The sequence below is a fragment of the Notamacropus eugenii genome, chromosome 7 (assembly GCF_028372415.1).
Source record: "Notamacropus eugenii isolate mMacEug1 chromosome 7, mMacEug1.pri_v2, whole genome shotgun sequence".
Taxonomy (NCBI): domain Eukaryota; kingdom Metazoa; phylum Chordata; class Mammalia; order Diprotodontia; family Macropodidae; genus Notamacropus; species Notamacropus eugenii.
The window spans coordinates 137,480,336-137,502,270 of NC_092878.1; the positions used below are offsets into that span (position 1 = coordinate 137,480,336).

At 41.9% G+C, this 21,935-nt stretch overlaps 1 protein-coding gene and 1 long non-coding RNA gene across 5 annotated transcripts; one reads left to right on the forward strand and one right to left on the reverse strand.

Annotated features, from left to right (window-relative positions):
- Positions 1-1,908: 1,908 nt before the first annotated feature.
- TRMT10A (tRNA methyltransferase 10A) lies at positions 1,909-15,543 on the reverse strand. Of its 4 annotated transcripts, none has more exons than XM_072624216.1 (8): positions 15,283-15,543; positions 12,640-12,880; positions 11,128-11,290; positions 9,822-9,893; positions 9,094-9,168; positions 4,873-5,022; positions 3,159-3,264; positions 1,909-2,537 (listed from the first exon to the last, which is right to left on the reverse strand). In XM_072624216.1, the coding sequence occupies exons 2-8, from the start codon at positions 12,873-12,875 to the stop codon at positions 2,317-2,319; spliced, it is 1,023 nt and encodes a 340-aa protein (XP_072480317.1). In that variant the 5' UTR covers positions 12,876-12,880; positions 15,283-15,543; the 3' UTR covers positions 1,909-2,316. The 4 variants fall into 4 exon arrangements, with proteins under 4 accessions (XP_072480317.1, XP_072480319.1, XP_072480318.1 ...); XM_072624218.1 differs by lacking the exon at positions 15,283-15,543 and adding an exon at positions 14,638-15,054; XM_072624217.1 differs by lacking the exon at positions 15,283-15,543 and adding an exon at positions 14,467-15,054.
- LOC140514138 (uncharacterized) lies at positions 15,357-20,742 on the forward strand. The gene is made up of 4 exons (XR_011970449.1): positions 15,357-15,441; positions 16,774-16,868; positions 19,227-19,451; positions 19,738-20,742. It is a non-coding gene; the product is annotated as an uncharacterized lncRNA (long non-coding RNA).
- The last annotated feature ends 1,193 nt before the right edge of the window (positions 20,743-21,935 follow it).

The window sequence follows — 21,935 nt, forward strand, 5'->3', positions numbered from 1 at the left end:
ACATGACATGTGTCCCATACCCATTTCAAATGTGACCAGAACTTGGTGGCAGAATTTATAAGAAGATACAATGGAGGGAAGCAAAGATGGTAGAAAAGCTGCCAGCAGAAGATCCTTTACTTTCTAAATCTGGTAAACCAAGTCAAAGTCAAAATGAACCTTTTGAAGACAGATGTCAAAACTCACAGCCACATCTGAATAAATTTAAGTAATAACCAAATGTACCCTAGTAATTCTCACTTGTAGCAAGAATGAGGAGACCTGAGATAGCTCTGTTACTCATTTGAAAAAACAAACCAAATAAACTGTGAGCCTTTTGACCTGCCAACCTGGCACTTTTTGCTAAATGTCTTGTAGACTTCTGAGGAAGATGTCTGAGTGAAGCTTCCAGGGAAACCCTGCACTTCCACCTCTACTCAACACCTCAAAAACAGGGCCCCTTAGGAGAAAAGCCAGGAAACCTAACAAAGCAGTGGTCACTGAAAAATACCATGGAAGCAATGGGATTCAAAAACATGAACACAACAAAACGTACAAAGTCATAGGACAGAAAAATTAGAAGAATATGTGAGAACTAGTCAGAAAGAGTTGAACTGGAAAATGGGATGAGAAGACGTGATATAAGAATAGATGTATGCTCCAAAAGGCACAATGAAACCAAAAAATCTGAACGTGATATTTCATGAAATCCCAGGTGAAAGCTTCCCACAAGTATTGGCACCAAAGTGCAAAGTACCTACAGAGAAGCCACAGGTTAGAAACAGAGTTAGCACCATTAGAGAGAATTATTAGAGCTATTTCAACATGATTTGGTGGTGGGAAAAAAATTCCTTTTTCACATGCATGTGTATGTGTGTATCTGTGTGAACATACCCTGAATCTGTGACTGTGAAGCTCCCCAGAATTCCCAGGTCAAAGAAGAAATCTTACAAACAACTACAAAATGAAATAGGGCATATGATAAAGAACTCCACTTGTAATGTCAGGATTTATCAATAAGAAAAGAAAGGGATTAAAAAACATCAACTAAAAACCTAAGAAAAAGACCACACCCAATAATTAGTTATCCTATCCAGATGAGTGTTCAGAAACTGACAACTTGCAAGCATTCTTCCTGAGGAATCCAAGGTTGTTTAGGGCCTTTCAAAGGCAAACCCAGCAAAGGAAACTCAATTGGACTTCAAAAGGGCAAGATCACAAGGCAGAGGAAGAAAAGACCTAGGACCCTTCAGAGCCCCAGTATCTCTGGGATCAAATAAGGGAGAGAAAGAAGTCAAACTGGATTGCAGATTGAAAAAGCATTAAAAAAAAAAAAATTCCTCAAGGAAGAAGATGGAATAAAGCTATTCAGACACTGAGGCGAGGGGTAGATTGAGTAGGGATCCCACGAGCCCCCCTCTTCACTGGGCTGGTCAAACAACAATTTAAAAAATGATACTAAAAAGACCAGTGTGGTACAAAGAAAAGGAGGGAAGTGTGGCAGTGGGTTGGGTCAGGCAAGGGGAGGGGGAGGGTTTTAAACATAGGTTAGAAGATACCGAGGATAGGTTAAAGAAAGAATAAAAAGCGCCGAACGTGAGGAGCCGCATCAGTGATGGGAGAGGAAGAGGAGCAGCCTGCGACCTATCATCCCAAGCCACAAACACTATAAAGACCTGGGGACAATTTTTTTCCCTTTGAAAAAGGGTGGGAGGAAGAAGGGAAGAGAAGAATAATTACATCAGGATTTGATGGAGAGAAAGGGAAACTCAAAAATTCTAAAAAGTAACCCAAGGACATACAAGATCCCAGATGAACCTAAGCCCATCCCCCAAGCAGAGCATCCGGGGGCTTCCCGAGGGTTCCCAGATTACTCTGCTGCCATGGCAGAACTTAGACGACAGACAAAACGATCACTGAGCACTGAGGGAGTGATAACAACAGTCACAGCTGACATTTATACAGAGCTTGAAGGTTTACAAAGCACTTTACATCTGTGGCACAGGAGCCACTGCTACAGCCATTTGACAGATGAGGAAACAGAACCAGACCAAGGTCAGAGGACTTGCCCAGGGTCACAGAATCAGTAAGGGTCTGAGGCAGGATACAGACTCGTCTATTCCTGTATGCTCCGTTTGTATAATGATCAATCATTAAGTATTAATTCTTTAGGCACTCATTTTCTGAACTGTTGAAGATAAAGGGAAAAATGTGCCATCTTTCAGTTAATCTTCAAAGAACTTTCCAATTTAGAATCAGTAGTATAACTAAATAAAGAGTGTAACAGAAATGCAGGCTTCCTTTCTGATGCCGGATGCCAGTTGCCACTGTTCAGGGTTATGTGCCCAGGGCCTCTCCTTGTGGTGGGTCCTGTACATTTTCAGGGCTTTCCTCTGCACTAGAGTCGCTCTCCTCTTCATCCTTGGTGCTGGCGCACTCTTGTGAGGAGCTTTTGCAGACTTTGTCTGCAGGGACGGCACCTTTCCGCTGAGGAAGGATGCTGAAAAATGCTTCCTGCCAGTCTCTTGTCTCAAGATACTCCAACACGATCTCAAAAACTATAAAGGAAGAAAAGAACCCACAAGTTTCTTAGAGTGATCTAGAATATCTCCCACACTCTGTAGAAATGCATTTCTTCTACTGTACTCTGTCAGGATATGCTGACTTCTATAACCTCCAAGTCAGGGTCCAAATACAGCATGGGACCCTCCCTTTTCTTCTCTATTACTGAATTCAAGCAGTTTTTCCAGAAGTTAATCCTCTTCCCCTATCAATTAAACTAATATAAAAACAGTTCCCTTTTCTTTCTTTCCCTTCCTCCTTCTGTTCCCATCACATTTCTTGACATGCCATAACAAATTAGATTTATTGTGGAACAAAAACTGACAGGAAGCAGTTGTCTATGTTTCTCCCAATGTGACACCAAAAAAGAAAATGGGGTTATCACCTCCACAGCCCAGTCTTGTTAACAGTCACTCGACCCTGGCACATGCTTTTATACCCTGGAGAGCTCTCTCTTAAAAAGACACTGGGTAATAAACTGGGTCTCAGAGCTAAGAAATGCATGCCAAGGATATCAGAACCCAGACTGAAAGAAACTTAGCCCTGATAGGGCTAAGTTTTTTCCCATAGGTCTGTCAACACTGGAATGTTTTCTGCTTAATCATTTCAGAACTTACCATGATTAACAGCTAAAACTTTTCGACTATTCATTTTCACAAAATCCCCAAGGGGAAGCTGTGCATGATGAATTCCATGCTCTGATGCTTGTTTATACGTGATACCCTGTAAAAAGGACACTGTAATTGGCATTAGAATAAGCTACTTCAAAGCAAGGTCTGTGATACTGGAGAGAGTTAGGGGAGGACCCTAAGTAGACCCTAAGCAAACAAATAAGGCCTTAATGCAGACTAAAAAGAAGGCTTTCTGGGAAAACTTGTCATGATTTTCTTTTAATGTGGTTGGAATACTCTTCCTTCCTATAACCATCCTTTTTAGAAGGTCATGTGCCTCCCAAGCTCTGATCAGACCTGTGTCTCTAAGAGAACAAATCAGATCGCTTCCTTCTTCTGTACCCTCCTAGTTATTAATTAGTGTGAAAGCTGAAAACTTCACCAAGATGTTGGGGATACTTGCTACATAGTCTAGCATACTGGATTTCTACAGAAGCATCATTAACTTTCCCTAAAAGAGGATATGGAGATAATACGTATTTGGAATACAAAATGAACTTTAACCTTTTATTAGAGAAATAAGATGTAGAATATGATGTAAGAGGCAAACAGCTATAGTTCAATTATATAGGATGTCCCAAGAAAGTTTTAGTGTGGTTTTAACCTATGAAAGTTTTAATAGATATTAAAATAATAGTATAGCTAGTAAAACTTAAAATAGGACTAAGACTTTTGGGACACCCTGTATGTCGCAAGGAGGAGAAAAAAAAATAGCATGAAAGAATGAAATATACAAATCACTTTGGATCCAAAAAAAATTTTTTTATCTTTTTGTTTTCTTCCCCAAGAAAATTTTATCAAAACTACTGGCCAAACTCACTGATACGAATTCCAACTCTTCTCTCCTCCCTGATAACCCTTGAGGCAGGAGTCTGAAAAGTATTAAAATGGTCAAAAAGACAGAGCAGATGGAAAATTGAAGCCAAGTCCCTGAATTATCCACGTACTGGATAACCAGCATAGAAATTATTGAGAATTAACTTGGTAGTCTGTTATAACATATGCTATAAATAGACGGATTCAAGCATTTCTTAACTGAAGAAGATGTAACAAATAAATATGGTCACAGAAGAATAACAAGGATTATTTTAATTTATGCTTAAGGAGACAGCACGGGAAGGTGTGAGAGAGTCTGAAGAAGCTCACTGTACACACCTGTTGAAAAGTTACACAGAAGTAACTGTTTCCTAATTTTTTGGACACATGGCCTTGACAGGTTACTTTCACTTTCTGTACATACATTCCTCAGTCAATAAACAAATACTTTTTCTCAGTTAAATGAATTTTGGTATATTGGGAAAGTACTGTATGACTCCCTCTGGAAAAAAGCAGCTCTACAAGTAAGTAATCATTCCGATAGAAGACACAGTTAGATCAGGACAAAGCAAGAGAGAGGAAAATGCACTAGATCATGCCAACAAAACCAAGGACTCCAAGATGAGACGGACGCTGTCCTCTACCAGACCCATCTTCTCTCTTTCATCATCAAGTTCTAGAAGCAGATTTGGCAGACCCTACATCTGTGATCTCACAATGGGGTAAGGGGAGCTTCTGCTGAAGAGAACAGTGCTGACAACTCTGCACTCCCTCTCCTCTCCCCATCTGAGGGCTCCTATGGGGGCAGGGCTGCCGCTGGCCACCCGGCCACGGGCATAATCACCTTGTGATGATTGTGATCGACCAGGCCTCCAATCACATAGGCCTTGGATTCATCCAGTTCCTTTAGTATGTTAGGTGAGTCTGATGTAAGGTACACCAGGTCTTCTTTCTTCATCAGTTCACTATAATGCTCTGGTTTGATATGGATATCCTGGAAGACACAAAGTTGGAGAACCATTAACCAAAAAGTCATCTAACGAGAACCTGGGAGTGAGTGTTGTCTTCTCCTTCCTGTCCTAAAATCTAAAACTTGCTTTATGATTAAAACAATTCCTGTCACAGTGAGATGAAAGTCCTTATAAAATGTAGGTCACATTCCATTCAAGTCCCAAACATCTAAATGAACACTACAGACTTCTAGCTGCTTCCTACTCTAAGCTATCCTGTATCCTGATGGCCCAATAACCTTCGGATCTAATTCTTTCATTGTTTCACTCTCCCACTCAAAAACTTCCAATGGCTCCCCATTATCTGCAGGGTAAAGTTCAAGCCTTTTAACTTAGCATTCACAGCAGGAATGGGTCTTTCCACTCTCATCCTCCATTAGTTCCCTATACAAGCCCTTAAGATCTTGTAAATCCTTCCAAATACGAACCTGTGCCAGTGGGCAGAAAATTTAAAGTTTTGACATGTTCAAAATGTGTCCAAACTGCTAGGAGGCTAAAGGGATCACCTTCTAAAATTTGTCTGAGCTGAATTTGGGAGAGATAAAATAAGGCATGATGCTTCTTCCTCCCCTAAGGCTTTAAGCTGTGTAATTATTATCAGTGTGAGCATTCCCTCTACCAGACATCCATCACACCGTAATTTAGAAGACAGTCTTCAGGATGAGCTCAGCGATGAGCTTCTCCAAACACAGCAAGGCCAGTCCTTGTTAAACAGACATCACAGAGTCCACTTGTGAGGCTTCTCCTTGAAGGTTTTCAGGCTAGTAGTGCTCATGCTCTGCTAGTATAGCCTTCAGAAATTCAGCGCCATGCCATAAAGAGGCACTGAAGGAGGACTTCGGTAGATGCTAGTACAGTATCCTTTCCACAATGCAACTTTCCCCACTTAGGTTTCAGAATAATGCAGGTCAGCATAAGAAATTCAATGGGAATTTGGGGGAAGTTTTGCAGATGCCACAGACAACACACAAAGGTCGGCAGATAACACAGAGGAAGTTTAAACTTGGAAATGCATAAAATATATGTCTAGTATTGTATAATATCAACATATTTTGTCTTTTAATACCATAATAATTCAGACTTCCTTCTCTGGTACAAAAGGAGGGTCAAAAAATTTTAAGCAGATTTTCCAGATCATGGAAGTGCTGCACCCCATACCTCCATGATGTAGAAGTGAGAACAGCAATACATTTTTCAATTCATTACCTCCAGAAAAGTGCTATGCTATCAGGAAAAAAATGGAATGATCCAACAAGATTTGGACAAATTTATGCAAGCTAAAAGCCATAAATGGGTAAAAAGAGGGGACAGACTTTAAGTCTGAGACACCAGGGAGGATAATTGGGGCCTCTTGTTACATCTGTACTGGCCTCTGCAGGCACCTTTCCTGATCATGCCAGCTCTCTTCATCCTCAGAATTAATGTATGATCTTTTCCTCATAACTAAATTTAACCCTAATTCTGCATCTGCCCTCAATGTCTGTAGTCATGTTCTACACCTAGAGTGGTTGGCTCCCTCAATCCTCGAGAAACTGAAAACAAAAAAGAATCCCATATGAATATTTCTTCAGTTTTGTAATACAGATAACGGGAATGAGGTCCTGAAAGGTCTTACCTTTGGTTTCTCTCTCTCTCTCCATATGTGTGTGTATGTGTATGTATATACACACATATATACATAAATGTACATATATATACACATGTATATATATATATATGTACATATGTATATGTATAGTCAACTCTTAAAATCTGTCATTTTTTCCTATGTAACATTTTATGATTCTACCTCTCCCTCTTAATTCTAACAAGCTCAGTCTTAGTCCATTATTGTCACCTTTTGTCTAGATGTGACCTCTTCCTCACACAACTTACTAATGAAAAAAAGGTTTCTGCTGAAAAAAATGCCATATGTATAGAATACCCAAACTCCACAAAATGTTTTATGAAGTCACTCAGGGCAATTCTTGTGCACAAGATGGGGAGATGCAGGCCAAAAGAAAGCACAACAGACTGGGCCACTCCAGTAGTGGCTCCAAAGAGTAATCATCAATAGACAATGTCAACAAGTTTGTAGCAATGTCTCTAAAATGACTCCGTTTTCTGCTGGCCCCAAACTGCAGAATTACATATTACAAGTGGAATTTGCAGAGGCAGATTTTGGCTCAATGTACTGAAGAGAGCTGCATAAAATTGGAATGAACTGCCTTGGGAGGTGGTGGCTGCTTCTTGCTGGAGGTCTTCATGGAATCAGGAATTTGAGCAAGTGCTTTCCATTAATGTGAATATGCCATAAGCCCTTGGTAACATCCTGTCAATTTAACAAGATCTTCTGCCTCTGCTGGAGGTTCTTCATCAGACACCCCAGATGGTCTCACTCATTTCCTTGTCACTGCCTATCATCATTATCAAAAGGCCTGAGTCACTCAAATAAGTGAATCAGGCACTGCACTAAGCCTGGCCTCTGTTCCTTACTGGCAAATTTATTCAATTTCCCCTTAATCTGATAAAAACAAAGCTTCTTGAGAGCCTTCTCTCACATCTGTCCTAGAACAATATTCAACTTCCAGTTTGCCAAACTCCCTCCAGCTGCTCAAAGATAGCTTCTCACAACAGTTCTCATGACTAACTCATAAATCATGACCTTTTAAATCCCTTGGATCCATTAAATTCACTTGTCTCACTATCTACAACGTAAATAACATGGAAGCCATAAACTTGGGGGAACTGTGTCACAGGTCAAAGTGTTCTGAGAATGAATCTTTTGATGAATGAACTCCCTTGAATGTGGCCCTAGACAAACATTACATGAAGGTCTACTTTACTTGGTTACAGACTTACTTTTTGTACTGGCTTTTATCCTGCACATGCATCCGCTTCTTTGTGAGATAATGATCTGTATTAGTTTTACATGACTGATTTTAAACTTCTCATAAAAAGAGATCATATTTATTACATCTGCTTTGTATGTTGCCCAGAACGCAGCCATGTGTGTGCACATGGCGCACAGTTAATGTTTTGGAAAGATGAAGGGGAAAGGAAGAAGAATTAAAAACTGGAGACCAGAGGCAGAATCAAAGCAGATTCCTTCATGATTCATTTGACAAATACGGTAGAATTTTGGTGAAGGGAGTTTTCTAACTGGGAATCAGAAGATTTGGGATCCAGTTCTGGCTTTGCCACTTACTATCTATGTAAGTTTGGGCAAGTCACTTCAGCTTTCACGTCACTCAGCTTTGAAATGCATTTTTACTCAAATCCGGATTTATTTTAGATTTAGTATTTTTGTATGAATTTGTAGGTATTTTGTATGAAAATAATATATCAGTCTCCCATTTATTACCTAATGAATTCAAAACATTCTTTTAAAGTAAAATAATTTATATATAAAAAAACAGAAAAGTTAAATAGCTGACTCAGAGTTACCCAGCAAGAGGTAGGTTTAAAAGTAAGGTCTTGCAGCTTCCAAGGGAGGCCTCCATCCAAAAGGTCAGGGATATCGCCATCTAGTGGCCCCCCCACCGTTATACTTGCTCTGCATTACACCTATCCTCTTGCTCTGATCTCTCCCTCATCTGTCTATTCCAGAGGAATGTAATCTCTGTGATTCAATATAGTTCTTGTCAGGACTTGTTTCGTTTTTGTCTCTGCATGTGCCGCATCTATAAAGCACTTAATAAATATCTCGTGCTTTAAATTCTACTCTCTTACTCACTTTGTTCTAGAAAGGCAAGATGACGGGGGAGAAAAAATACTGGATTTGAAATCAAAAGACCTGGAGTCAAAACCTTTCCCTGCCATTAAAAACCTATGTGTCTGGGCAAATCACGTAACTTCTCTATGTCTCAATTTTCTCATCTCTAAATGAGTGGTGTTCCAGCTTGAAATCTTTGATTCTGTGATTCCTGATCACTAAGTATGTGGTTGCCAAAGACAAAGTTCATCCCGTTATCAGGCTAAGCTCCAGCATGATGTATACAACAACTGAGGCAATAAAATGTAGAAATTTAAACACACTCATGTATGAAGCAAGACATTTACCCTGGGTGAATTACCTTCCAGTTGACCCATCCTTTGTCATTTTCATCCATGATCTTTTTCAGTTGACCTCCATGGCTGGTCAAATAATACTAGATGGAGATTGTGGAATGAGACACAACAGGTTGGAAAAAAAAGAGGAAACAGAAAAATAACAGAGTGAATATTTAGGTTCCATATTACAGTTCTCAAGCAAATATTTCTCCATCAAGGACACACAGGAAAAAATTCCTATTTGTAAAAGGGGAAAAAAATCTGAATTATGCCTCTTCACATTCAATATTTTTTGGATGCTCCTGATAGATGCCTACTACCACCCATGTGTACTCCCACCCTAGGGAATTCTGGGAATTGAGTGAACCACACTGGCTCCACCTTGTGATTCAATGCTGGAGCTACCTAAGTTCCCTTTCCATTCAATTATGAGTTCTATCTTGAAAAGAAACTTTATTCAATTATGAGAATTGTGAGAAAACCTTATTGCATTGTTTGAACCTGTGAAGCTGGACCACCTCTACCTGCTGCTTGCAGCACTAAGGACCTACGTCCTTTAATTTATCTTTCCCTTCGAACTACAGCAGACATCAAAAAAGATGAGATTTTAAATTTGGAGGGGATATGCCCAAATACATCTTACATCAAGAGTGACTAGAAATAGCACGAAAATGTCATCAGACCCTTCTGACATTAAAGCAACAATGGCACGACAAAAGATGAAAGCTTATTTTAAATTACTGGACCTTACCTGCACAGGATGTGATGCTCGACGGTTTTCTGCATAACATCTCTGAATCTGTTTATGAAGCTTCTTAATATCCTATGAACAAAAATGTTCATTTTCACAACAAAGTTCCCAAATTCAGCTGTCCACTGTGGTCATACCCTTGCTTTAGGGCAAGAGAAAAGTCTACCATCAAAACAAGAGTTGGGGCAGCATGTGAACTCACCCAAATAATTCTCACAAAATGCCCTCAATATTACCTAGGTAGTCCCTAGACAAGTTATGCTACTCTGTAAAGCCGTATTAATTTATGTCTGTTTCTATTTAAGACAAAATTAACCATTAACTTTTCCCCAACTTTTCTACCCTTCCTTTAAGTATCACTGTGGGAAAGTTCTCCTTTATTTTTTTATTTCCAATATTTCCTCCAACATCCTAACCCTCTCAGTCCTCCATTTGCTCACTTCCCTTAACCTCCTCCTCCCTCCTACTACAGCTACACAGAGATGTTCATAATCTTCACCTTGCCCCCCTCCCCAAATGTTCCACTGCCATGCTCATAAACTCTGAAATTTCCTTAGCCATTCATGACCTGCTGTCAATCCAACTCTCCAAAACCACATCTTCCTCCACACTTTGATGTCCAAACCCTTGACCCCTGACCCCTCAGTTCTTGCCAGGCCATGACCCCTGCATTAGCTACGTTCCCATCCCTTCTTCATCTTGACACCTTGGTAGGTCCTTCAAGGAACTATGCAGTCCTCTTCTCCCGAATCCTTTATTTTATCGCCAATCTTGCCCTGATAAGCCTGTACTCTAGATCACCTCCTCAGCCTTCACTCCTACATACATGCTGCTGTAGAATGCCAGGGAAAATCACAAAACTGTGCTGACCAGATGCACAGACTCGTTACACAATCTCAACTACAGCAAGGTCCCTTTTACACCTCACTAATTAACTCGCTGTCTTACTCACCACATCAAGTTTTCCAAACCTGTCCACCCTTCCCCTCAGATCTCTCATAGCTTCCCTATGCCCCTCCTGCCCACCTGCCCACCTTGGCTCACATTTCATTGAAAAAAATCAAGGCCAAGCTCTGAGAGCTTTTTTCTTCTCTTCTCCTCCTTGCCTCATCTCACAGACTTCCAGTGCCACCATATCCACCCTCACCCTTGGTACACATAATGAGATGGCCTTTCTCCTTGCCAAGGCAAATGCCTCCTAGAGGAGACGGGAGGGGAGGAGATGAACAGTTCATGTAGAGACATTCTAAAAAAAAGTCAATTCCAAAGATTTGTATATGTCAAATCCGACATCTGCTCACAATACCTTTGAGACCATTAAGTTGTCAAAACTGCAGTCAACAATAAGGCGGAGTGGACTGGGAACAACCTCACTTCGAAAACGTTTCCTGTCATGGCCATCTGAGATGGACTCTAGGTGAGACTGTCGTTCCAGTTTTCTTCTCTGGCGTCTTTCCTTACGTTTTTGCCTAAAGTTGGTTAATGAAAAGCAATTTCTCTTGTCATATAAGTAAATAAATAAGGCAAGGACAAGAAAACAAGTGAGCTAACATTTGAGAGCTTTTGTTGACAAGGATGTGAAGCGATGAAAGAAATCTAAATATTTCTACACAAATACCATCTGTGTCTAAAATTTTGTTTCTTCTTAATACTACTAGCTCAGTGGCTATTCTACATTAAATGTTCTTCATTTTACCCTTACAGACACCTCAGGTTGTGGTTTTCCCACACCAGTCAGCAGAATAGTGATATTCTCTATAATGTGTACAGGGCTTATGGGAGAAATTTTTTATGATAATACTTTCCAACTAAGATATCAAAGATAAAATCACATATATTTCAGGTCAAAAATAACTACATGTGACTACATTAGGAGGACATAAAATGAGCTCTACTTCTTTTATTCCATTGCCCAAACTTCACACAGTTCTCTATTCCCTCAGGGGCACTCCATACCCCCAGATTACTTAAGCCAGAATTTACATGTTCTTAATGCTACATTTCAAATGTTTTGCGGCCAAATTATCTTGATAAATAGTGATTTGGAAATGGAGGAGAAAGGCTGATTTTCAAACAACTGTCTTTTTCTTAATTACATCCAAGCTATCTGACCGATTCCTGACTTCTATCAAACTAACCAAATATCACGGCATTGTGTACTACCAGCTCCAATATGTGACTCTAAAAGTTCTAAACAAGCCTTGTATCAAAAGTGTGACCTGCATGCAAGGCAATTAAATTTAATTTTATGCAAACAGAATACAGCCCAATTCCATCAGTCACTTCATAAAGGGGCGATTAGGGCTACTCCGTGGTATTTAAGCAGTACATATAAAGCATTTTACATATATTTATATCACCTAATTACATTTTAATGGGCACTATTTGTTACAGCGATTTACATCACCTAATCCTCACAACAACTCTGGCAGGTAGGAACTTTCATTACCCCCATTTTACAGATGAACAAACTGAGGCTGAGTGAGAGTAAGTTTCTTGCCCAGGGTTACATGGCTAATAAGCTCCTGAGACAAGGTTTGAGCCTGGCACTCTATCCACTAGGCCACCTAGCTGCCTATTTGGAGGCAGATGACAGGAAGTGGATGCCTGTGCAAAACTATGGGGGAAGAGAAACAGCAAACACAGCCCGTCCTCACGGGGGATCAGTGCGGGCCAGCGTGTCAGAACTGCTGTGTGCATGGCTGCCACATCCGATCTGGTAGCAGTCCTCATTTCCCTGGGGCTTGCATCAGCAGGTCATGTAGGCTGAAGCACTCAAATCTTACGAGTGCACTCTCAAGCGACACAAGAATCATACTTGCGCAGTTCTCGCTGCTCTTCCCACTGTTTCTGCCTCATTAGCTTTTTCATCTGCCGCTTGGACATGTGCTCTGGTGCTTCTCCTTTGTCAAAACTTGGCTTCAGATGCTCTGCTTGATCTTCCCTGGGGCCTGGCTTTGTTTGCACAGAATCTGACTCGGGAGGTGTCGGGAGCACATCAGTGGACATATTTATTAGTGGATGTCTTTGTACAATTGAGAGGTAATCTTTCATCAATGCTAAGGAGACAAAAAGATGTTAAGTCAAAAATGCCACTTTTTTGCAAGAATTTAATTTGCCAAACATTTCTGTGCTAAAAGAGATACAAAGTTTAGACAAGACCTAAACTTCTCATGGTGCTTCCAGTTTAGTATATAAATCGAGAGTAGTTAAATACAAGGTAGTTTGCAATGTTTACTGAATATTTGGTCTGAGAGGTGGGTATGAAGTTCAGGAGGGAGATGATTCAGAACTGGAAATTATCTGCAGAGAGGCTAATTGAATCCACATGAGTTACTGAGATCTCCAAGCGAAAGAGTACATCTGGGGAGAAGAGAGTGCTTCCCTCTGCTACCTTCCATTCCTTAGCAGACATGATCTGAATGAGGATCTAGCAAAAGAGCCTGAGCAGTGGTCAGACAGGAAAAGAAGCAGAGCAGAGCATCACAAAGACATGGAGAAGAAGCATAGGCAGGGAATCAGGTGATCCACAGTGTCAACCATGGATAACATTAATATGGTACCTTGAGGTTTGCCAAGCACTGAAGTGTCATCTCTTTTTTATCCTCACAATGACCCTGGGAGGTAGGTGCTCTATTATTACTCCCATTTTATAGATGAAGAAACAGGCTGAGAGAGGTTGAGTTACCCAAGGTCACATAGCTAATAAGTATCTGAGGCAGGACTGGAACTCCCACCTTCCTCACTTGCAACTCCTGCATTCTTAACTCACCTTGCCACCCAGCTGAAGACTGAGAAAAGGCCATTCAAATTCGTAATCTTAAGAGAAAAGCTTCAGTTGAATGCTGAGGTCAGAAGACAGATTCAAAAGGATTTTCTGAAAAGCCTGAGACCACAGCAAGCAAAAGTCCTGAGTATGGCGGACTTTCTCAAATTTAGCCAAGAAGGGAAGAAAAGATGTAAGATACAGTGCAGGAGGCATTTAGGATCAGGGGTAGGGTTAGAGTTGGCTAGCAAGGATGGATGGCTGAAGCAAGTGAGAGGACGTTTTAAGGACAGGGGAGGGATGTTTCTAGGCAGCAGTCAGACCAATGCAGCTAAGTGAGAAAGTGAGGAGGATGGAGGGAACAATCTGGAGAAGGGAGGTGCAGAAAGGGGTTTGCCCTGGTAAAGAGAAGGGCAGCCTCTGCCTCTTCAGATGAGACCCATGAAGGAGGAGATGGTGGGGATGAGGAGACAAGAGGGAGCAAGGGGCTCTGAGGTGGGGGGCTAAGTACGCAGCAAGCCCTGGACAAATACCTCAAATTCATAATTCCATGAGCTACCCAGAAATAAAACCGATTCCTGGCCCCATTTCCTGCCGCTCTGCATCATCACAGAAGCAGAAGAAAGCCACACAGGAAAGGGTACCTTCACGTTCTTCCCTCACAGGTTGCTCTGGTCAGTGGGTTGGGCTGGGAGGACATCACCAATGCCAATCTAAGGGAGGGGACAAGCCAATAAAAATGTACAAAGGAATACGGAATAGAGGAAAAGATGACGAGGGTGGACCCCAGAACGCAGAGGAGCTGCAGGGGGGATTCTAATTCGGAGATGAGGAGGGGGAGGAGACTGCGGGGTTGGAAGTCGGGGTGTGAGCACCCACCTCTGCCCTCATCCTGACAGCCTCGGGGATGCTGGGAACATCTCTCAACCTCCCTGGCCTCAGTTTCCCAAGCTGTAAAATGAGAGGGGCAGGACCCTACTCTGGATCTAGGGATCCTCCCCAACCTCAGTTTCCCAAGCTGTCGAATGTAACCCCTTCTCCGGTCCTCACGTCTCTTTTCCCCTCCGGGCCTCAGTATTCTGATCTATAAAGTGGGCGCTGGAACCACACGCCCATTCCCGGCCACACGTGCAGGGCAGAGAGCACGTGGTACGGGAGAGGGCGGGGCGACGGAATGACACGCCCTCTGGAAAAATCACTAGTCACGGCCGGCCTCTTATCCCATTTCCTGCAGGGACACGTTACGTGAAAAGGGCAGAGCGAGAAAAGTCGCATCTCATTGGTGGACTCGAATCATTACGCAATGTGTTTGGGGGGGCACGGAGCGCAGCACGTAAAGGGGGTGGGGCGAAAGGGAACGTGCAAAACCTGCCTTACGTAGAAGGTGGAACCGCGGAGTGCGGTCCGCTCCGGGGGCGGGGCCTTCAGGGCACGCCCCTTAAAACCATCTCCCCATCGCCGGTCCCACCCCCTGTAGGGGGCGGAGCCGAAGAGTACGTTACGCTCCAGGCACTAGGCGAGAGGAAACTCGCGCTCTCCAAGCCACACCTCCCATTAGCGGACCCGCCCCCCCAGGACGCCCCGCCCACCGGCCTCCCAGAAGCCTTAGGCCTATAGTAAGCGCCAGTTGTAGTAGAGCACAGCTGTGTGGAGGGCGCCCATCCCTCCCCGAAACCTGACTACGAGCCATCTTACCCGAGCCAGGCGGCAGCCTCCTCTGACCCGCAGATCGCCTCACGATGAGTTTCGCTTCCCCTGCACTTCTCTCTGTGAAGGGACTTCAACTCCCAGAGGCAGAAGCCTCGAAGGCCGCGGCGGCGGCTTGACGTAGGAAAGCTGCGGCGGGCGCTCTGGGTGCGTGTACGTGACGTCGTCACCGTGCGCCGGTTCTAGTCCTTCTTCCTGGTTCCCCGGAAGCTCTTTGCGCGCATGCGTCCCGGAGCGGGGCAGGGTTGAAGAACGTAATTGGGCGTGGCTGCCCCGGAGTAGGCGGGGCCCTTTGGACACTTGTATCATTCCACTGTAACCCGAGGTCACCCAGACGGAGCTTGAACCCAAGTCGTCTGACGCCAAAACCTGTCTTGTCCGCTGTTCTTTATAAGGGGAAAAATAAGTAACGATCACACCTTAGATTTCCTTGTCAATTTCCGTTATTAACTGAATTATTGAACCCATTTATGAAATGAAACACAGTTACAATGTATGTATTTTTAACAAAAAGATTGTCCTGACCAAACTTCATGAAAGCACATCAGCATCAGCACGCATCATTTTCTTAGTATTTTATTACGATAATATTAATTTTATACCATAAGGGATTAACAAAAATAATTCTTAGTATAAGGGATAAATAATCCTGGACCTTTGGTACAAGGAAATCCCAGATGAGGAAGCTCAGAGAAAAGCACTCATTAAACTAAAATAAATTAAGTAAAGAGGTACAGAGAGAGGCTGCTTCCAGAAGGTGGGGAATGTCCAGGGTCACAGCCACTACGGGTCAGAGATAGCATTGGAACCTTGGTCTTGGCTTTACAGCCAGGAAGCTCTTTCTCCATTAGGCTGCATTGTGTTCCCAACAGAAAGTGCACAATTACTTATTTATTCACGTGTTTCAAATTCAAATCCCGCCCTTAGCTTCAGACAAATCGTCTGGGCCAGGAGCTTATTATTTCATCCTTTCAAGGCCTTGCACTCCTTTTCGGATGCAGTTCAGTAGTGCTAGCTCAAATAGGCATGTGCTAGGTTAAATAATCACAACATCCCCTTCCTTGTAAGTTGGAGTGTCTCCTCATCAAAGCATGCCTCATGCTCTGTGGATTACTAAAGCTGAGTTACTAAAGCCAGGATGCAAATTCAGCTCTGTTGACTTGAGGTCTTACCATCATTTCTGTATGCTGTAATAGAAGGTACACTGGATTTAAAGTCAGGATCAGATTTAGAGCTGGAAGGATCTTTAGAGATCATTGGGTCAAACTCCCTTGTTTACAGACTAGGAAGTTGAGGCCCCGAAAAGTAAAAATGACATGGAAGGTCACACCCATGGAAAGCAGAGAGACAGGATTTGGACCCAGAGCTTAGTAGAAATGTAGAATTCCTTCCCCTGTAAAAACTAATTTCAAATCTCAATGGTGCCACTATCAGTTCTAAACCCCATTGTCCTATGTTGATGCCTGCATTCATTCACAGGTATGGGCATCCATGAATGTATATTATCAATCAACCAAATGTATTGAAGCCCTACTCATTGAACAAGCATTCATCAGGCTCCTACTACATCCCAGGTACTGTGAGAGATGCTGGCAATACAATGTCAAAACCTGCAAGTGTTCCTGCCCTCTAGAAGGTTCCCTTCTGTTGGAGAAAAACATGTACAATGAAAATTACGTATAAAATATATACAATGTAGATACAAAGTAATTTCTGTAGAGGAGGTATTAGCAACTGGTGACAAGGATAGGCTTTCTAGAAGGGGTAAAATTTGAGTAGTGCCTTAAAGGAAAGTAGGGATTCTATTAACAGAAATGAAGAGGAAATACTTAAGGCCTGGGGGAATGCCTGTGCAAAAGTGCTACCTAATCAGTAATAATTGCTACCTAGTATATATGACTTTAAGGTTTGCAGAATGCTCTACAGATACGGTCTCATTTTATCCTTATAAGTGCTATTATCTTCAATTTTGTAAATGAGGAGACTGAGGCATACCATGGTTTAGTGACTTGCCCAGGGTCACAGAGCTAATAGATCTCTCTCTGTCTCTCTCTCTGTCTCTCTCTCTCTCTGTCTCTCTCTCTCTCTGTCTCTCTCTCTCTGTCTGTCTCTCTCTGTTTGTCTCTCTCTGTCTCTCTCTCTGTCTCTCTCTCTCTCTCTTTCTTTGTCTCTCTCTCTCTGTCTGTCTCTCTCTCTCTCTGTCTCTCTCTCTCCCTTTCTGCCCCTCCTCTCTTTACACACACACACACACACACACACACACACACACACACACACACACACACACACACACACACACTTCCAAAAGTCTAACTGCTTTACAGAAAAAACTATTAATTTTAAGTTATTAAAGCTTCACTAAGGCTTTTGGGATACCATGTTCTAAAGAAGTTATCATTTCTAAGCAATTTATGGTTTGTACTATTTCCTCTTATAGTTCATATTGCTTATCTATTTGTTGGTGGAATTTGTTTTCCCTGGGTGATTGTGCAAGATTTCAGAAATGACTGATTATATATATTGTCTTTAATTCTAACTGAAACTTTATAACCATAGCTAAGAAATAGCATGGTCTTCTGAATTTAGATTTTGGGCATTAATTTGGAGTAAATTTTATTAGACACTACGCAGAATTAGGAAAGGAAGAAAGGAGGAGGTGAGGTAGTTTTGCATGTCCTCAGTTAACTGGCAGGTGGCAACACAGGCCTGGATTTACTCCTAGTCACTTAGTAGGTGGCTTTCTTCAACTGCCTCCTTGATCAGCACAGGGAATGCTAAATGAGGATTAGTAATCAGATACCCAGCCTTTTATATGTAGGTCACTGAATTCAGACTGGAACTGTAGTGCCCCAAAGCTGTTTCCCTTTGACAGCTGCTCAGTTGCATGAGGAAAACTGATAGGTTCTAGTGCCCATGTGGGATCTAGTTTATGGAGAGCTGTGTATTCCTTTCCAAAATCAGAGGCCCTTTTTATCTCTCTGTTTTGCTTTTGTCTTTATATCTTCAGGCCTAGCATGGTGTCTAGCAAATGACAGGTGCTTAAACACATCTGTGGATTCATAAATTTCTTATTCTTGTCAAGATTTAAAGGTTTTTCTTCTTCCTTTTTTTCATCACTTTCATTTGTATATTGTCACAAAGTGCTTTTATATACATTAAATAAATTGGTTCCTTACAAGAGCCCTAGAAGCTTGGATTATAGCATCATAGATTTAGAAAGGGAAGGGACCTCAGAGGCCTTCTAGTTTAACCCTCTTATTTTACAGATAGGGAAACTGAGACCTGAAGGTTGAGTGACTTTCCCAAGACACACAGGTAATAAGAATTCAGTCCAGGATTTGAACCCAATTACTATGACTTCACAGCTCATTCAGCAGTATTATTCTCAGTAGCAGTCTGGATAGTGTGTTTGTCCTTCGTTGCTGACGAAGACCGTGCAATCAGAGAAATGATGACATGACTTGCACTTAGCTTTGGTTTTTTTGAGTGAGGGAGGGCTGTGCAGGTCACCAGCCTCATTTCTCCTCCAGAGCCATCTGAATCCAGTGACCAGATATTCATCAGGATGACTGGAAATGACCCAGGATGAGGCAATTGGAGTTAAATGACTTGCCCAAGGTCACACATCTAATAAGTATCAAGTGTCTGAGACCAGATTTGAACTCCAGGGCCAGTGCTCTATTCCTAGCTGCCTCAATCAGTATACTTTAAAGGGAGAAACAACATCTACTCTCACAGACATTCCTCACTTCTAAATGTGTGGTTTGGAACTCAGCTTGCTCTTGGACTTATTCCCTTTCCTCCTCTACCTCCATATCTCCCCGCCCCAGTTACTCATTCTTGGCAGGCAGAGCATATGCTTGTCTAAATGGGCCTTAGACTAGTTCTTAAGACCCTGGCTGCCTCTTTTACTTTGTGTTTCTTTCCTTTAGTGCAGGTGACCAGTCCTGAGATGGACGTTTCCAACCTTGGCCAATACCTCATAGACTCAAGAGGTCTGGAGTCATTGGAAGATTCAGGTGATACTCCCAGCAGCAACTACATCTCCTCGTGGAGAAATGGATGAATATCAGAGGGAGGATAATCCCAAGTCATGCCCTGGCTTTCCAGATATAGGTGTTCAGGGAGTTGCTTCAGAAGTAGAGAATCCAGATGAGGTGAGATAGCTGACCAGCAGTCCCTCCAAATAATTCATATTTAGGCATTTTAAGTTTTAAGCTCCTAGGAGAGTACAATAGGAGTCAAAACATGTTTATGAGTATTTTGTGTTTTAAATATTTCTTTTTTGGTGGAAGGAATAAATAGCAGCCTTATATCTTATTTTATACACTGACCTCCTTTCTAGAACATACCTTGTTAACCCATTTGGGGGATACACCAGACCTGACATTTATTTCTGTACAACATTATATTATTCTGTTTTCTCTCTGTGTGTCTTTACAGGCTGTCCCTGGGAGCCTGCTTTCCTGGTTAGTGACTTCCCGATATGGATTTCCATTTCTGAGAGGTCCTAGGCATGCTGCTCATTCAAGCCCTGCTCAACTCATTCTCTGGACTTGGAATCACCTCCCTACCCATTGCCAAGTGCTCTCCTGCTCTCCGGTACCCACTCCCCATAAGCTCACAGAGAGTAGGGATTGTCTTATTCTCTTATATTTGTAACCCAGTACTTAGCGCAGTATCTGACATATAGTGGTTTAAAAAAAAAGTTCTGTCTATCTTTAGGTCTGTCTGTCTGTCATCTCCCTTTTTGTAAGCTTCACAGCTTGTGTCTGTTAGGGTTATAAAATGTTCTGTTTTGTTTTACCATTCTCTGAGCTTACATTGTTGGAGTCATTGTTATATAGCTTTCTTAGTTTTGCTTGCTTTCTTCTGTATCAGTTTATGCCTTCCCATGTTTCTCTGAATCCTTCATATTCATCATTTGTCCAATAATTACATTCATCTATCACAGTTTGTTTAGCTATTCCCTAAGTGATAAATAAATATTAATTAAGCACCTACTATGTGCCAGGTAGAGGAAACCCTACTAGAAATTGATCCTATCCCACTGTCTTTGTCCTCCTTCAGGTATATATGCCTAGCAGTGAGATCTCTGAGTCAAAGAATGGACATTTTAGTGATTTTTGGGTGAGAATTCTAAAATGTTTTCCAGAACAATTAGACAAGTTCACAGCTCCACCAACAATGTATTAGTATACCTATCTTTCCACAGTTCCTCCAATACTGTTTCTATTTTTTGAAATCTTTGCCAGTTTGCTAGTTATAAGGTAAAAAGTTCAGAGTTGTTTTAATTTGCATTTTTCTTCTCAGTGATATGGAGAAATCTTTCATGTGGTTATTAATGGTTTACAATTGTTCTGCTGAGAATGGTTTGCTTATATAGTAGCTGTACTTTAGCAAAGCACAAATGTAATGCTGGAGACCTTATGGATTCCAATCTTATAGTAACTGGTCTCAGTGTCTTTTGTTACTAACACGGTAAGAAGCTCACTATCGTTGCGTTTCTTTGCCAGGTAGCCTGAAACAACTAAGACAATGGAGTTGTATCAGCTGTAAGTGTAGGGGACACCATCCAGAGTGACTTCCTGCAGTTGCCATCTCAATGCCAGCCTCAAAAAACCATTGTGAGAACCTGGCCGACCTTAAACACAAAATCCCTTCACAGTATTGAAAATAGGATTTTGATTGACAAAAATGCAATATAAACCTTTTGAGGAATACCTGTTGTAAAAAGTGGGCTATGACTGCATATTATAAATTTAAGACTATATGCAACTTCTCCAGGACAATACGGGAGAAAGATCTTGATTCTGCATTCCAGATCCTTCCCTGCTACTCTTATCCCAACTTGGTATCATACACCTAATTTTCTTGATCCATTTCTAGGTCTATGATATATTCCTGTCCAAGGTTAACTCTTTTAATGTGCTAAAGTTCATTAATCTTCTAATCTAGCAAAACGTCTTACTCCTGCCAACCTCTAGTGATAAGAATAGAAGGAAAAATGTACTTTAGAATGAGTCAACCATCTTTAGATATTTCCCGAGCTGCTTACAAAACCCTCCCTAGTATGGTGATCTAAGAGATACTCTTCAGCGCTAGGTAATAGGAAAGAATCTCATTGCCATGACTTCTTACCGTGTATTTGCTTTTGACTTTATATGAACAGAATTAAATGAGCCCCCAGATCTTTCTGAGGTCTTTCTGTTGAAAAAGCCAGGGAGATCTGTGTAGTTTTCATTTTTACCTTAGAACAGTTTTCACCACAAAAATATCTATTAAGGTTAAAAAAAAAATCTGTAAAAGACCATGCCAGTGAAAGGGCTGGTGCCTTCTTTGTAGCTGCCTCCAACCTCCTGCACTCAAGCCTTCAATTCTGTTGGAAGCTGAAGGCCCCACCCCAGTGACCCTGGACCTTGCCTGGTTTCAAGACCATCACTGTCACTTCCTGGACCTCTCTGTGCTTCGCTACCTGCACTTCTACCCCACTCCCCACCCTCTTCCTGCTCTCACTGAGAAGAGCCATCAGATGAACACCACCATTCCTACCAAGTACAGGTCCATGAATCCAGCTGCAGTCTTGATGACTCCCCTCTCTAAGGCCACCACTGCCCTTAGAGGTGCTGTCCCCTCCTGTT

Bases quoted from the DNA above. Each gene is read 5' to 3' on its own strand.
- TRMT10A (XM_072624216.1), bottom strand. From the start codon at position 12,875: ATGAAAGATTACCTCTCAATTGTACAAAGACATCCACTAATAAATATG. The intron at 5,023-9,093 runs GTAATTCACCCA...TGTGTCTTCCAG, and splicing joins AAGGATGGGTCAACTGGAAG to GATATCCATATCAAACCAGA. The intron at 3,265-4,872 runs GTGATTATGCCC...TCCTTTTTACAG, and splicing joins TCGATCACAATCATCACAAG to GGTATCACGTATAAACAAGC.